Source organism: Lytechinus variegatus, chromosome 12 (assembly GCF_018143015.1).
Source record: "Lytechinus variegatus isolate NC3 chromosome 12, Lvar_3.0, whole genome shotgun sequence".
Taxonomy (NCBI): Eukaryota; Metazoa; Echinodermata; class Echinoidea; order Temnopleuroida; family Toxopneustidae; genus Lytechinus; species Lytechinus variegatus.
In genome coordinates, this window is record NC_054751.1 from 9,372,293 (window position 1) to 9,391,011 (window position 18,719).

The 18,719-nt window shown below is 35.6% G+C and overlaps 1 protein-coding gene across 1 annotated transcript; it reads left to right on the forward strand.

Annotated features, from left to right (window-relative positions):
• The first annotated feature begins 1,130 nt into the window (after positions 1-1,130).
• Positions 1,131-18,263, forward strand: LOC121425294 (heparanase-like). Its single transcript, XM_041621320.1, has 13 exons — positions 1,131-1,321; positions 3,285-3,458; positions 3,583-3,602; positions 4,340-4,451; positions 4,849-5,039; positions 5,412-5,582; positions 6,790-6,982; positions 13,160-13,414; positions 14,208-14,319; positions 14,821-14,990; positions 15,691-15,724; positions 16,760-16,875; positions 17,269-18,263. The coding sequence occupies exons 2-13, from the start codon at positions 3,289-3,291 to the stop codon at positions 17,426-17,428; spliced, it is 1,704 nt and encodes a 567-aa protein (XP_041477254.1). The 5' UTR covers positions 1,131-1,321; positions 3,285-3,288; the 3' UTR covers positions 17,429-18,263.
• The last annotated feature ends 456 nt before the right edge of the window (positions 18,264-18,719 follow it).

Genomic DNA, 18,719 nt, shown 5'->3' on the forward strand with positions numbered 1-18,719 from the left:
TATCTGGCTCCCTCAATTTTTTTAGTCATAACGCCACCGTCTTCATCCACTTCCTCCTTTATCCTAGTCTTCGCGTGTTTTAATGGTATTTTTAAAGAGATGGGTGTGCACGCAGAGAAAAACTTAATAAATCTCTAAGAAGTTGTTTAAGTATCTACCATCTGTCAAAAAATCAATACATATTTCAAAGAGTTTATGAGGAGATAAAAAGAGAAAGACGAAGAGAGAGAGAGGTGGGATGATACATATTGGGGGAGGGGTGAGGCATAATGAGGGGGATGAGAGAGGGGGAGAAGATGATTAGAAAACTAGAACGAGAAAGAGAGAGAGATCGAGAGCACGACGAGGGAGAGTGAGAAAGGGAGGTGATAGCGAGGATGGAAGAGAGATGGGCGGAGAGGGTGAGAGACTGAGAAAAGAGAGAGTAAAAATTAGGAGAGACGGTAGACAGGAAAGACAGAAAGAACAAAGAAGAAATAGAGAGAAGGAGGGAGGGAGGGGAGATATGGACATAAAAAATTGAGCAAATAGTTCAATTTTATTATCAATCTCATCCCTAATCCTTTTTACAGAGTTATCAATAGACTATTGATAACTCTGCCTTTTTATATGTAGCGCCCTCAATCATCGTGCACAACCAAATAAAAAGAAGAAAACAAAAATAAAACAAACTAATTGATATAGGCGGATCCAATGCCCTATATAGACTCCCACCCCCGTCCGTAAGAAAAAGAAAATGAAGAAATTGGGAGAAATCAAATGAAAGGAAGAAGAATAGTGAAGAAAAAAGGAAAGGGGAAATTCACAAAAAGCAAAATGTCCACGTAACTACATGTACATAAAAACAAATTTTTGATTTTTGATAATTGAGAATGATAATCGGAGGTTCACCTTTGCTCCCCCCCCCTTCTTCTGCCTCATGCATGTAAAAGGGTTTAAGGTTGATCCCTAATAGACCTCCTATTCATGAGCACTCAGTATAGAATTAAGACACTGATCAGCGGATTAAAATCATGTGAGCTCCTGTAACAAATCAACGAACTCTTTCAACAATAGTCGACTTTCGCTAGTATTATTGGAAGCTGTTGAAGCATAGAATAGAAGAGCAACGATTTCATCCTTGTGTCGAAATTTATCTGTACAAATGAGTCCGACTCTTGTAATGCCATGAGAAGCCAATGTTAACCGAGTGTGACTTTTGAAAGTAGGAACATCTTTGCTGCAAGGGTGTGTTCACGGCCGGGGGCATGTTCTTCTCAAAATTCATGTTGTCATCTTCCTCGTGAAGGGTTGACGGCGGACCGGACTCAAAATCTTAAAGGTGAGTATTCAGACTAATGTTCCTAAACTTGAAGGGTACTCCAGGTTGGCAATGATTTGAAAAAGACAAAATAAAAATCAGAAAACATAACACCGAAAATGTCATCAAATTCGGAATACTAAATCCAAAGTTGTGTCATTTTATAATAATTTATTATTTCGGCGAACCAGTGGGCAAGCTGATGAAATCATATCCTCACTTATTCTTGTGTATCGAATTATATTATATCATATTTATTCAAACTTTGTCTACTATTAATAATGAAAATATTTGATTGAAAAAATTGATATAACTCGTAAAATAGTCATTGCTCTAACTTATTTTGTTATAAGGGAGGCATACTACACACGAGCATGGAAATATGAAAATAATGATTTCATACTTCACAAAAGACAAAGGGAAACATTACGTCATCAGCAAACCTATTGAAAACTCATAATGGCGTGCATACAACGATTTTTCACATAATATAAGCAAATTTTAAAAGGTCTTGCTATTTGTCATCAGATTTGAATAAATTTTCAGCATATTGCTCGGTGAATTTTCTACTATTAGATATAATTATCTCCAGCCCGGATACCCCCCTTTAAAGACCAGACTGGAGCTTAAAGTGCAGTTGAATGGGAAATATGTAAGCTAGTAAGCTACATAGTACAACAGTATTAGTTAATGCAAAATTATTCACCGCCTGATAGCTGAGCATTTTGCTTATTAAAGACTAAAATTAACAGGTTTCACGTGAATAGGACAAAAGGCTTTCCAATGAGATAGAAGCGTTGTGATTTTTCTGCTTTTCAGATTCTGAATTCGATTTTCTTTTTTTTCAATTTGCAGAAAGAAATGAAAATGACAATTATTCGGTGCTCAAATGGATGGGAACCTACATATTTTGTGTGATTTCTTTAATTTCTTATACCTTATTGGATCTAAATTGCTATTTTATTTATTTAGATATAAATATTTGCAGCCCGGAGTATCCCTTTAAGGATTATACTAGTGGAGAGATTTACACATCACGATTTTTCTCTCGAGTAAGATGACTGATTTCGTGCTCTTTTTTCGACAGCATTGTAAGAATTATCCCATGCTCAGGGATTTTGAGAGAAGTGATAGGGCCTACAAGCTTGTACGCGATTAAGTGAGTAGAAATTTAAAACAAATGCTTAGTACTTTAATACATTTTGTGACAATTTCTAAATTGAACTTACTCCTCGCAATCTGTTTATATGCATGGTTCTACAGTATATATATGAAGCAGGAACATGATCATTAAGTTATAGAACATAAAAATAACATCATTTTTAAAAAGTCCGTCCACGTATAACTTACAGAAGAATGATAATTTGGAAACAGTAAAATGAATACTTTTAACGATGCCAGATGATACTCAAATATAATTCATTATTATTGATCCTTTACCATGTATATCATGACGATAAACTACTTATGAATGAAAACTTCAGATGTGGGATGATTGGTTTGACGATTTATTTACTGCTTCATTTGATATAATGTATATATATCTATAGTTGTCTTGTTTTGTTTTCCGTGTTTTTCCTTGTTATGTAATGTACTTTGTATGGATTTTTTTTATGTAGAATCATGATAATGTCTTTATTGTACGGTACACTCGTCACAAGCTCTGCTGAGTTGCTACCACCACTAGATTGTCACCTTTATAAATGTATTAACGCCTTTATCTTGGAAATAAATGCTGCATTGCAATGACATTGAAAATTAGTCGATGTAAGAAGCAAAGTCCTTTAATTCCCTTGTGTTGCTGATAGAGTCGATGGCGTCGATTTCGTAAGTCATGTTTATTCATTCATTGAATGTGTACAGACATGGGATAGAAATGATATTAATTCAGCATCTTTAAGACAATATTCAACTTTGAAAATAATGCACAAAAAACTTGGACAAAAATGTAATTCTATCTTTTATCTTCGATACATAACATTAGAGCAATGGCAATCAACAAGGGAGATGCGATGATGGTTGTTGGGCGTATAACCATGGCAACCATTTCGCTGGTATTGGTGGCGATCATGATGGCGGCAACCAAAATGAGCTTCGTAGAACATAGGACAGAGCCTGGAAAACGACATTTATCCACTCCTGATGTTACTAAATACAGGTAAAATAAAGGGACCTTGGAACTGGAGATTGCATGGTCTTAAGCCCCTTTACTTTTTTCCCCAATAAACCTGTCCGAAAACGCAAGAATTACCGTTAAAATTGGGATTTTTAAGAATGTTCAGCGCCCACAGCGTTGTGGTGTGTGAGTGTAGTCCAATTAAGCTTATGGTGAAGTTATAAATTGATCGACACAGAGCTTCGAACCCTGGTCACGTCTTTCGGATGGTGACGTTAAAGGTCGGTCCCAGACGGAAATATTGTTACTTTGATTTTATTTTGAAAATTTTGTTGAACGGAAATGAATAAATCTAATCTAAATCTAAAAAATATATTAAAAAAGATTATCGTACCTGATTGACACGCGTCTGAAAGAAAACTCAATTATACACACACATACTGCTGGCTCAGTGCCCCCCCCCCCATGGAGATATCTGCATGATATAACATCGTTGGAAGGTCATGCGTGTAATCACGTGACAGTGTATTGTAGATATGCATATGAATATAATTATCAACCAATGTAAACTATGGTCACATGTACTCTGTTTAAAGAGCTGAAAAATAATTTAGCAAGAGTTTTGAATTCAATGTCATTTATCGTAATTAGTCCTCCACATCTTCCTCATCATCATCATCTTCTTCTTCTCCTTCTCCTTCTTCTTCTGTTCTTCTTCCCCTTTCTTCTTCTTTTCTTCTTCTACTCCTTCTTCTTCTCCTTCTACTTATTCTTCTTCTTCCTCTTCTTCTTCTCCTCCTCCTCCTCCTCCACTTTGCTCATTTTATCAAAATCTTCTTCAGCTTCTTCTTCTCCATCATCTAATCATCATCACCACCACCATGATCACCATTCATCACCATCACTATCATCCTCATCACGAGTATCATTATTATCAGTGAATACAACCAATATAGTAACAACAGTGGACGAGCGATTCCTATCGATCGGGGCCACTATGGGTTTCATCAGAACCCATCTGGGCCAACATTTCAAGTAAGTTTAACATAATCTAACTTTCCACTATTTTGCACATGTTTTTTTATTCGTTACTCGGAACCCTTAGTCACCCCAATCCTAGCTAGAGAGTTTTGATACCACAGTCATTTCCAAGTCGTGAGACAAATAAGTAAAAGGAGAAAATCGAATAAAATGAGGTAGAAATGTGGAAAAAAAGAAGAAGCATAATTATATACACATTATGTACCCCTCTAATAAAAAAATTGACGTCAAATTTAGGCCGTCTTCCATATTGAAATATCCCATTGCAACCCCAGTTTGGAATTAATTAGGGACGTGGTGCAATATTGATTCGATCCTCTAGATCAAAATCATAATTAGAAACGCTGACAAATATTTTATGTACAATTGCCTTGGTGTTGATTTTTGTCAGTTCCACCCGATATTGGACCCTTGCTCGTGGTTTATCGCCCGCCATCTATCGCCTGGGAGGTGCAGAGGCCGATTTTACCGTCTTTAAAGAGAACGCAGATCCTGTAAATTGTACTCTCAAACCGACTTTCCAGAGCAAAGGACCCTCCGAAAATTACGGGAAGTTAGGATTTTTCAACTTGACATTTTGTGGTATGTTTTAGAATAATCATGATCAACCATGGTCCTCACGAATTCTCATCATTATGACCTTTATCTATTTAACTGAAATTAATTATTTTAATACTTTGTGTTCAAAAATTGCAATCTAGTTTAACATGAATTAAAATGATCTACATTTAGCTAAAATATACATAGAGGTGGATCATAGATCACCTGATTTCGTTTAGTCGATCATTTCCCAATTGTAACATGGAGATTTTAACAAACTTTTTTTATCTGATCTTCTAAACATTTATCGTGAATTTCATAAATAATCTTGCTGCTTTTGCCTCGACCGAAGAATCTCAAACATGCAATAAGCAAGTGATATGAGTTTCATCTTTCTTTTATCATTTCGACAAGCGCATACTTGGGACAACATCAACGAGTTTGCCCGATCTGTCGGCTGGGATATACTGTTTACCTTCAACGGTCTAGAACGTAACGCGACTTCATGGGATCCAACGGATGCCATCCATCTTCTCAACTATACCAAACAGAGGGGATATAATGTTATATGGTCACTGGGGAATGGTAAGAGATACATTTATCAGTATGTTATAATGACATACTATGTAACCCTTTATTTAGACACGTGGCACTAAATTGGAAGAGCGCAACAATCAAGCGCAAAAATGTTGTTGCATAATCATAAAGAGTAGAATTATCGATGATCTCTTAATTTTTTTTCGAAGAAAAAGCAAAACAAATGCAGACCCAAATGTAAATCAATATCCAATGAATTCATACTATGATAACATGGTAAGATAAGTAGGTATTTAGCAATTGCAACAGGTCCACTGCTTTATAGGGCAAATGACAGGGTTTGCACAATATGAATAAGTATACAAATTATAATCCTTTCTAAACGGTCAATTTATGTGAAAAAGAAAGGGTTGGAAAAGGGGTGTTCATTGTGAAGAGGGGGGGGGGGGCGAAGAATTTCATTTGGAGTAAGTGCACAGTTACTCCCACGGTACGAAAATCCATTATAACCATTATCATCACCAGCATTGTTATTGTCTATTAATAACTCTGGTATCAAGTATATGACGCGCACCTACAATCAATAAGACATTTAGAAAATGTTTTATGACAGAATTTGTTTTTCATGATATGTAATTTTCACTGAAATAAATTACATCGAATGCAAAACCACATCGAGAAAAATCGAGAGAAAACTTGTAGTCTTGGATGCCTGGTTCTTATTAAAAATATAATCATGCTGATTTATTTTTTTTCCTTTTTTCCCCTTCCATAGGGTTCTTTATTTTCAAAAAGCATAATTACACTGTAAATCATTTACATTTTTTCAGACAAACAGTAAATAAACATGTTATACAATTCCTAATACATAGACATAATTCTACATTCAAACTGACTTAGTAAAATCAATGAGTTGTCACAGCCAAAGCAAATATGACAAGAAAATAAGAGATCTGATATATATATCTAAGAAATAAACATTGGTAATATTTTTTTAAGGTAACAGATTGCCAGCTTGTTCGAAAAAGTTTCTGAAACGATACATTTTCTGATTGAATATTGCTTATAGAGAATAATATCAAGACTTCTAGATTATCATGTCATGTTTTGATAAGTTGAAGACGTATTAGTAATAGTTGGGATAACCTTATTTTGCACAATTCACAAATCACGTACAGCCTACCCAGTTGCAAACTCTTTGCATGTTAAAAACTGTAAACACATTTCTTCTTTTTTTATTACATATTTTTGTCAGAACCGAACGGATATCTCAGGAAAGACAATGTGTCGGTGAATGGCACACAGATGGCTGAGGCATTCCATACACTCCGAAAATCCGTATCCAGAGTATCCGGACTGTCGGATATATTTCTTGTCGGTCCTGATGTCTCTGCTCCTACGAAGAAAATACCAGCGCCTCCCACTCCAATTTCAAAATATCTCATTGAGCAAGTTACTGTTTTCCTTATCTTTTTGCAGTGAATGATCCTATTCGATTTTAATTCAGGCTCAAAGGCTTGTGCACTTAAAAAGTGCCGCTAAATTCAGCTCATTAGATGCTAGTATGATTTATTTGGGTTCTCAAGGTTCGATTGATTTTTTAGCACCTTAGGTGCTAAAATCAGCACCGAATATACAGTCTCTATACGAGCTCCTACAATGCTGAAGTTAGCATTTTTCTATAGAGTGTTGAAAGATTCCACTCTCTACCCAGGAGTGCCTATCTAAAGTAGATGTAGAGGCATTATACAATCAGTTATCACTGTGTTGGTTGGAGTAGTGTTTTTATATTGAACATCTTGAATCGACCAACATGAGCGTGACATTTTTCGATGTGTTGATACATGGAATCAAATTCAAGCTCATTCTGGATGATTCGAGAGGAAGAGTGTGTTCCTTGTAGTTTGGTGACGGACCGAGAAGTCAGCCGACGCCCATCCATATAGAAGTCTTAGAAGAAGAAAAAATCCTCTTGGATCCTCTCGAATTTCAAGGAGCTCGGAATTATATTCCCTGTATTACCACCAAGTATTCAAAAACTACAAAATAACACTTTTTAAGGGTTCTTTTTATAGCTTTTGTAAACTCTGTGAAAAGAATCATCTAGCGGAAAGGGGATGGGTGGGGGTGATCATCGTTATCATCATCATCATCATCATCATTGTTAATATTGCACTATAAGATGTACAGTTGTTGTAAACATGTTCGCTTCATGATTTTCTGTAAATTGAATTGCTTTCGTGTTTGATTTTGAGTAAAATCTATCTATGAAAGAAAAAATATTATACTCTTAAAAATGTTGGGCAACATACTGTCCACGCGACAACTGGTTAAAACTTTATCAAATTCTGGGTAGTTTTAAACCAATACTGTGTACTTAGGGTAAAAGCTACACAGTATATTGGTTGAAAACTACCCAGAGTTGGATAAATCTCTTTACCAATTATTGTTGTGTGCAGTATGTTGCCCAACATTTAAATAGTTTATTATTATCATTATCATTATTATTATCATTATTATCATTATTATCATTATCATTATCATTAGTATGCAACAGAAACCCCTCCATCCAGTCTTTTGAGGGACTGGTTCATTTTCAGAAGTTTGGTCGCACAATATTATATTCGTAATTTTCTTCCCCTAGTTTTTAGTTGTTTTTTGTGCACAATTGGAGATGTAGGTGCACTCTTCACATCAGTCGTAAGTCTTTAACAACATGCGAGTCCAAATGTTCCTCAAAATTACCCTTTCGCTAATCAATGGAAGTATGCCGATTTCTGTCCCGTTTTTACAGTGATTTCGACCGAGCGCATAACGCTTCCCTCGATTCAAATTCAATCGTATAAATTTGCCTGCGATCGATCGGTCGTCAGTCTCTGTGGTTACGGGGCGCTAGTCATGTTTCTAATTTTTTGTTGGTCTCGCTCTTTCACTTGCAACCCCTTGTGACAAATACATGATTATTACCCTCTTCACAGTTTATACGATCGTTACATGTTTCCTTATCATTATGGGTATTTGTCTATATGTTTTTTTTTATATACGACACTTGGTCATTCTGTCTCATCCTTGCTGTTGTTTCTACAATATTCCTTTTAATTATATCTGCCGTTTTAATCTGGTGTGATCTTTGGGGGTTTGTGGGGGAGCATGCACCACCAACATTATTTACTTATTGGACTTTTTGACACATATCCAAGCACAGTACTGTATCAGATGTTTCTCATTCTTTTGCTTTATTTATTTTGATTGCTGTCCCAATCTTTTTATATCGAAGTATCTTATCGTAATGCCTATTATTAGTTCATTTGCTATGCTTTGCGATTTAAAGGACTTGCATGTTCCTCCAATAACCTTTCAATTTTCTCGTTATTGCTGTTGCTTGCTGTTGCTTGTTGGTTCGTCTTTCACCTCATGAAATGGTATATACATGGAAAATATAGACACATTCTACGTCTTCCCTCGAAGGGTTAATGTCTGTAATTGCCTAATATACTTTGCTTATTTCGTTCCTTTTATATAGTCAGCTCTTAATATTTTCCCTCTTTTTATAATTTGAAGGTTCCTAGGATTTAAGTGCTACTGTATATTTATTTTCTTGTTGTTTGTTTTTTTGTTTGTCGTTATTTGTCTGTATTCGTATCTGTCATATGTTCTCGTAATATCATGTCTTGTGTTATTTCGTCTAGCTGATCTGCATACTCCTCCCTATCTCCGGAGATCCCCTAGACATCCTTTGTGATGGCTGTAAACACAAATTTCCCATTTTCTGATATAGATAATGATGAATTACACGATACTTTCCAGGCTGCCTTTAATTCGAAGTTTGATGAATGTAAACATTCTGTTTTTCATGACTCCGTAGCTCAAACTCTGAATGCACAAGCTAATCTTGATTCTCTTTCTGATCCTAATGATAATACGTATCAGCATACCCCCTCGCTCTATTTTACTGATAAACAGATAGCGTCGAAACAACTTGACAACAGTAACTTTCTAATGCTACATTGCAACATTCGCAGTGCCAACAAAAATTTTGAATCACTTCGTTCCCTTTTATTGAATTCTAAGCTCTTTTGTTCTGTGATAGGTTTATCAGAAACGTGGTTTTCCCACTGTACTCAACTATCCTTTTATACGCTGCCAGGTTATAATTTGGTCACAAATAATAGAATAGGGAAATCAGGTGGAGGCGTTGCTCTTCTCGTATCCCAACAATTCGACTACAGGTTAAGGCCTGATCTTACTTTAATGAATGATGCTATTGAAACACTTTTTGTTGAAATTGTTATGCCCAACGACAAAAATATTCTTGTTGGAACGATTTACAGACCGCCTAACTCCTCCCATGATGACTTTTTAAATACATTCCATGGCTTATTGGCACTCCATGAGATGGTCAATAAAACATGTTTTTTACTCGGCGATTTCAATATTGACTTACTAAAATACGATACTGATACTTTTGTTCAAACTTTTTCGGATGTAATAATGACAGCAGGTTTCCTTCCTTTGATAACCAAGCCAACTCGAATTACAGGTACATCGGCCACTCTCATCGACAATATATTTACAAATACCAGAAGTACCCTCTCTACGGGAATAATTCTTTCTGATTTGTCGGACCATTTACCCATATTTTCGCATTTTAAACTAGATACCAACGCCACTGAACACAAAGTTGATCATAATACTCGACGTGATTTTTCTGAAAATAATATGAATCTGTTCAATGAAGAGATAGGAAATGTTGACTGGTCAGGAATTTACAGTATTCAAAATGCCGAGGATGCATTTGACGCTTTTATGAATAAAATGAATCAATTAATGAATAGCTCTTTTCCCGTGGTGCGATTCAAACGCTCTAATTACAAAAAGGTTCCAAGGTCCCCATGGATCACACCTAGCATTTTGCGCTCAATAAACAGAAAGAACAACCTTTATTTAAAAACTATTTCAAAGCCTTGCGACAGTAATAGAAAAAAGTACACTGACTACAAAAATATTTTGACAGGTATACTGAGAAGATGTAAAAAGAATTATTTTCATAATCAATTTGACCTCTATAGAAACGATGTCAAAAATACATGGAAAGTTATAAAAAACGTTATACAAGGTAGCTTCAAAATGTCTACGCCCGCGAAAATAAATGTTGATGGTGAACTGGTAGAGGATCCCCTTGCCTTGGCAAATGTTTTTAATGACTATTTTGCATCCGTAGGCCAAAATCTTGCCAGCACTATCCCTGCCTCTTCTAAACACTTCACATCTTTTCTTAATGTACCTAATCCAAATTCGATATATTTCACACCAACAGACGTAAATGAACTAGCTGATATAATTTCTGGACTAAAGAATAAAATGAGTTCAGGATGTGACGATATAAGTAACATTCTCCTGAAAAGAAACCTGATACATATTATTAAACCTTTGACTTATATCTTTAATTTGTCTCTTTCTACAGGAGTTGTACCTTCATCATTGAAGCAAGCCCGAGTAATCCCTGTTTTTAAAAAAGGCAACAACACCGTGTTGGGAAATTATCGCCCCATATCATTATTGACATGCCTTTCTAAGGTTTTGGAAAAAGTAATTTTTATACGCACGACAAAGTTTCTTAATATACATAAATTGTTTTATCCCCTGCAGTTTGGTTTTCGCGAAAAACATAGTACTTCTCATGCCCTGTTGGCAATGATTAATAAGATTGCCAATGGAATTGACAAGTATGAGCATACTGTTGGGGTGTTCCTGGACTTCTCCAAGGCTTTCGACACAATCAACCATGATATCCTTTTATACAAGCTTAATTATTATGGAATCAGAGGGATAGCCTTGGAGTGGTTCAGGAACTACCTCAGCAGTAGGCAGCAATATGTTTCCATAGCAAATGTAAATTCTCCTCCAAAATCTATCTCATGTGGAGTCCCTCAAGGCTCAATCTTGGGTCCGCTTCTTTTTTTGGTCTACATCAATGATTTTTATAAATCATCAAGTACTTTATCATTCATTCTTTTTGCCGACGACTCAAATATATTTTTTTCCCATAAGGACCCCAAACATTTACTTGACACACTCAATAAAGAATTAAAACTAGTCTCGGAGTGGATCAAAGCCAACAAATTATCGCTTAATCTCACTAAAACAAATTACATGCTCTTCAGCAATATCATTGATGAACTCCCAGGTAACATTACTTTTGATAATATTAATATTCAAAGAGTATTAAGTACGAAATTTCTAGGAGTAACTATCGACGACAGACTGTCATGGAAAGAACATATAGATAACACATGCAAAATAATTTCAAGAAATATTGGAATTATAAATAAAGTTAAATTCTATTTCCCGACTCGTATATTATTAAACTTATACTCTACGCTGATACTCTCGCATTTGAACTTTTGTATTATTGCATGGGGGAGTTGTGCTGATTTTCATTTGAATAGACTTTTACTACTTCAGAAAAAAGCTTTGCGCGTTATTTGCCATTCTCATTATCGGGCACATACGAATGTGCTTTTTAAAACTCATGGAATTCTTAAGATACATGATCTTTACCATTATAATCTTGGATCTTTTATGTTCAACCTTAGTAAAGATGAACTACCAGACGTATTTTATTCTATGTTCACACGAAATATAAATGTACATCACTACCCTACAAGATCTGCTGGACTTTTTCATTTACCTAGAACAAGGACATTATTCACAAACAAACTGTTCACATCTTCTGGTATCAAACTTTGGAATTCTCTTCCGCAAACTTTACGAAATAAGCCAACTATTCATAGCTTCAATAGAGCACTTAAAAAAAATCTAACCAATAACTATAACACTCACATCATTCATCATACTTAGGATATCTTATGGATCTTCTGTTCCCCCCCCCACCTCCTGCCTTTATTTCGTTTCTTTTCCTGTCTCCTTTCATTCGCTCTACCTGTGCAGATTTGTTTGTTTGTTTGTTTTTTTTTTCTTTTACTCGTTTTTGTCCTTTGTTGTTGTTGTCTTTTTTTGTTCTTGTGATATTTCGTCTGTCTTGTTTTGGTATAACTTTTTGTCATGTCTTGTTCTTGTACCGTTCTGTCACGTCCTGTTTTCGCAACGTTTTTGTCTTGTGTGTCCTTTTCACTTTTCTTCATATCTTGTAATATAATCCAGCCTTGTTTATCTTCTACTTGAAAGAATATGTAAAAAATATACATATTTAACAAGGATTTACATATAATTTTTACAAGAAAGATATGATGACTTGTATATTATACTTATTTTGAACTTCAACAAGTACGATATGATTTGTATATTATATATAGATATATATTGTTTTTTGCATTAATATGTCTTATTTATTGAAGGAAACCTTCGATAACAAGCTTTGCTTCCCAGAAGGTTCCTATTTCATTTCAAAATGTTATATTATATATTGCTTTACTTTGTAACTTTGTTAAAATTTTGGAATGAATAAATTCGTTATCAATCATTATCAATATTAGCTATCGTTATACTTTTTATTATCAATATCAATACGATTATCATTATTTTCGTCATCATCACCATCATCGTCGTCGTTGTCATCATCGTCATCATAATCACCATTATTAAAACCAATGTCATTCTTTCAGTTTTCTCCAAGCCATCGGTAATACCACCAATGTGACATCTTTCCACTTCTACTACACCGACGGACGAACGGCCGGGTTCAGAGATTTGACCAACCCCCTGCTCTCCGACCTGTTGCAAGTAAACATTCAGAGTGTGCAAAGCTTGGTCCACAAGTATGGCTCGAAAGCAAACTCGAAGATATGGCTAACAGAATCTGGTCTTTGTTTCGGATCGATGCCAACAATCCTGAACAACGCCTACGCGGATGGAATGCTGTAAGAACCTTACACGTCTCTTCGTTTTGATTGTAAAGATTTGGGACATTTTCGTCAGGATTTAAACCATGGGATAATATCCCCCCCCCCCCACAGACACTGATATCAACTTATCTGATTCAAATCACGCTCTAAAACATGATGAGTCAAATAATCCTACCATGTGAAACATTATGACCCAATATCTACCAGGGGCTGATCCTGTGATCCAAGATTTGTAAGGGGGTGGGCTTTAAAAATGTTACCACCGCTCTTAGGGAGCATTTTAAAGTTCGAAAAATATTTATAACATGTTTTTAAGCCCGGGTGGGGGGGGGGGGTACGTCCCCGTATTTCAATGCGTGTCGTCAAAACTGTGTCTTGAATGAATCTGGATTGGAATTGCGTACCACCTTTCGGGGAAATTGTGTCAAGATGTGGTCCTGCATTCTCGTTTTTTTTTATAGATATCTAACGACCAATTTTGAATTTTCTCTCCTCCACGAAAATATTACAGACATAACAATATTTGTCTGTAATATGTTACCTATCAAAAGCGCTTCATTATCCCCTTTTTGTAGGTTTCGTGGTATTTTATCTCGAATCTATTAAGCTATCTTGACATGACAAAAGTGTGTGTTTTAAATACATGTTTTAAACTCGCAAGCTAACAATGTTCCCTTATGTCGTTAAAAAAGTAATAAACTTTTTTAGGTCGTTAAAGAACCTGAACTGTGCTTCGAGAGATTTTCCCTTCCTAGAATCTTCATGATAATAGTATGCGGGGTTTTTTTTTCGTCCATGAATTTTTCAGGTACCTGGATAGGTTAGGAATGGCAGCTCGTCTTGGAATAGATTTGATCGTCAGTCAAGGACTGATGGGTAAATATGGCGGGATATTTGGTGAAAATATATATCCCCATTTGGTAAGTCCAAAGTCCCCCATTTTTTTTTTATACTGTACGACCATCCAATTGCCTTTTTTCTGCCCAGTGTGGTGTAACGAGTAAAGGAAAATATCAGAGAGTTGAACTCGGTATACAGTGTATTTTACAATGTTTTATATGCAAATGAGCTTTTTCTGGAAACAAATATTTTTTCACATTAAGAATAAAGATTATCATTATTATCACTATCATTTTATACTGCACTTTTCCTAATAAGCCCAAAGCACGTAATACCTACACGATTTCATTCATATAATTATGCATTTTTTTCTTGCAAATCATTTTCATTTCTGCAATGAAGAATTATATGCTCTAGAGCGATTCCATATAGTAGGCCTACTTGGAATTCGATTTTAAAGCAATAAATCGATATATGAATTGATTATATTATTTATCGAGCGGGTATGATTTTTTTTTCATGTGAAATTATATTAAACTTATCCTAGTACCAAACATTTTCTTTTCTATTTTGCCTATTAGTTTTACTGGCTCTTGCTGTGTCACAAGAGGCTCATGGGAACCCGGGTCCTAGACGTTTCGAAAGTCGTTTCCACCAAAGTTGAAAGTCGGCAACAAGAAAATGCATCGAAAATATTGGATGATGATGTATCAAAATACATCCGCGTATACGCTCATTGCACGAAAACAAGGTGAATATCATCCGTTTATCTAGAATATAACCATGGTTTCTTGTTCTGATGTTGTTTATTTATCATTTGCGACCTACAGGGTAAAGATTGTTATTAGGAACAATAAGAACTTCACTTAAATCTGATGCATTTGAAGCCTAACAAACCATTTACTTACGTTATGAGAACTTTGTATCTTTAGATAGTTTAACCTTAGAAACTTGATAAACCCCAATCTTTATATTTACATCATTATGAACCAAACTCTATATTACAATCCTAACTCTAACCCTATAAGATATTAAGACCAGAGCAAATTAGGAACAATAAAACAATAAGAACTTCACTTAAATCTGATGCATTTGAAGCCTAACAAACCATTTGCTTACGTTATGAGAACTTTGTATCTTTAGATAGTTTAACCTTAGAAACTTGATAAACCCCAATCTTTATATTTACATTATTATGAACCAAACTCTATATACTGCAATCCTAACTCTAACTCTATAAGATATTAAGACCAGAGCAAATGTCGTAGATGAGCAAATATGTCACCTTTTCATTGTTTTTTGATCGAGAAACTTTGATGATCTGTATTTTGTCCACTTGTACCCCCCGCACCATCCGATAGTATACCTTGAGCCATTTTGCTTGGGTTGTAGATTCGCTCATATTCCTTGTGTTTGGTTTCCATCTAATCTTTATTTGCTTTCTTTCAAAGTGCATTGTATCAGCCAGGATCTATTACCCTGCTGGGGCCCGTTTCTCAACACCGTCATAAGTCTAACTTCTTGACTAAATCGGAGATAGTGAGCTACTTGTCCGCTAACCGTTTCACGAAGCCCTCTTTACCAAGATCGGGTACAACAACCTCACTAAATATTTATGACACCTCCGAACCTGTCACAACTTATTTCTTAATGACGTAGTGGCATCACGTGGGTAGACTATGACATGCAAAAGTGCCTAGAAATGTGAAAATTATAATCTTACGTAATCAATCAAAGATATTGAAATTACATCAAAAAAGAAGTTGGATAATGCATTCTATGATGATGGTAATACAAAGAATCTACAAAAACTGTTGGTAATACTCCACAAAACCATTCATTTTGAAATAGTAAAATAATTTATTTGATAAAGATTCTACCACGTCAGGCCATCCATGATAAATGGACTCGTATTTGTCGTTTTTCAGACCCCTATTAACATTTTGATAAATTCTATCTCTAATTTATGCATAGAATTTGTCAAATAGTAAGTTTCAGTATCTAAGATTTAAAAGAAAATTGTTAAAATATATTTTGATGATGTTTGGAATCGTAAAATACCGTATAATTATCATCATTTTACAACGAAAACCGTTATGTTTTTACTTTCGTAAACTATCAAAATTGGATATCCCGGGGGTACCCATCTCAACGTCCACATGTGATTTTTTAGTCACGAAATCAATTATTCATAATTCAATTTTCTCAGCAATTGAATGCTCAAGTCTTCATGGTCTAAGTATGTATGGTGCATAATATACCTGTGCTATTATTCTTAAAAGACGAAATTCCCAATTCATCACAATATTTGCAATTTTGTTATAATTTTTCTTTTTGAAAATTATGCTATTTTGTGACTAAGGCTACGTCTCGTCTGCTCTTTTTACCGATAATATCGATATCAATGTATTTTAGTTAGGAAGCCTTTCGAGAAACGGGTTTAGTAAGATTGGAACTAACTCCGTGGTTGGTGGATAAAGATATGACTAACTTGTCCAGGTGTTGAGAAACGGGCCCCAGATCATCAATATGATACCATACGATGACGTTCAAATCAAACTTGAGGGCGCTCTACTGAATTCTACAATACACGAGTATCTGTTATTGCCAGTAGGCACGAAAGGGATTCTTTCACCGTGAGTATAAATAACATCATATCATTATTCCTCCCCCACCAAAAAAAAAAATTAGAACAACTACTAAAATTACGGAAAATTGGCACATTGAAAATTTTCAGCCATCGTATTCTTTATCCTCAGTGGCGAAAATGGTGGATCAATATACTTCGTGATCCTTCCCCCCCCCATGGATTCCACATCGTGGAACCTCAAGAGTTGCTACAAAGCAGTAAGTAAAGGAATGGTCTGATACTCTGTTATTCATAAAGTTAGCTAGACTTGCCAAAGAAAAGGGCCATTATTCATAAGTGTCGAGTACTAATCAAAGTAAGCTTATCGCATAGGGATTATAGGTAATGAGTTTTAACAGCTAGGACGCTTATAAACTTCGTTTGCTCATCTCCATTAAAGGCGATTGCAACTCAACGGACACCTTCTCAAGATGGAAGAAGACCTTACTCTCCCCAGCCTTTCACCCCGTAAGCAGCCGCCTGGGAGCCTAATCATGCTCCCTCATCGGTCATACGGCTTTTATGTGCTCCCAGATGCGGAGGCCCAAGCTTGCCAATGAGTTCAGAAAACTACACCTAGAACCGCATGGGTGACACGACATTTGCTCCTGCGACAATTGCTCCGGGATTATGTTAGGTTAAAGGTTAGGTTTAGGGTACAAGGAATAGTCAAAGGAAATGGTGTTAAACCCAGAGTTGAAGATAGTCATTCGATTAGTGAGTGGAATTTAGAGCGGAGCAATTGTCGCCGGAGCAAGTGTCGTGGAACCAGGGCATGGAACCCCTGCACCTCAAAACTGTACTCAACTCCCATCAACACTGCAATAAACTTCGGTGTTATTGTTAGATCATACACAAAAAAGATATCTTACTTGCACAACCCTTGGCAAAAAGAGGACTACCTGCACCGAGATGCGTTGATTATACTTGATGCAAATTTGACACTACAACAGGTGATATTTTGACACCGCATTGGTGTCAGTACTGAAAGTACATAATGTAAATTGGCCATACCACTCTGACAGGCTGTCTGCCGCATGTCTGGTGATCATAATGATAATACTATAGGATGGGCCGAAGGAAAATCTCTATTTTTTTCGTGGGGCGCCTCCTGCAACCACACAAAAACACTTTGACCAGGGGAAATAAAGGGTGCTGAAACTAATTAGGAATGTTGCCATTCCTAAAATTGACCCCTTTAACGAAAACAGCGCTCATCTATATACCCATTTTGTAGTGGATTTCATATTACAGTACCACTGACGTGCTGTCTCTTGTGTTGGAAATATAATTTCTTGTTAAAGTAAATTGATGTTCATTTCATTATCAAAACTTAAAGTGATCGGTTAACATTGGTTTGACTTTTAAAAAAAATCTGAGCTAGAAGGTCACACTTGTCACCTGTGTCTGTGATATGTTACAAAAATGAAGCCCAGAAAAAATTGCATTCGAAGATAATTATTTAGTGCTTCAAAAATTGAAATATAAAGTGACCGGAAACACCATCTTAATTTCATCCCATACACTTATGTGTACTATTTAGGCGTCTTTTAGACGCCTATATACAAAATCTGGGTTTGCCTTGTAGTTTAAGCTTTTCATTCTCAATAATGGTTGTTTTCAGGGTTTATTAGTTCTAACACATGCACTTGTACACATGTTTCATCTTGGTTTGAGAATTTTTTTAAATCGGCTGCTCACCAAAGTTAATCAATACCTTTAAATGTATGCATCAAATATCTTTCGACTATACATGTTCTTAGATTCCTAGTTTTTAAGGTATGCAAGTTTATCCATAGAATTTCTTTTGATTTAATATAAGCCCCCTACTTCGCAATCAAAATGGGCATC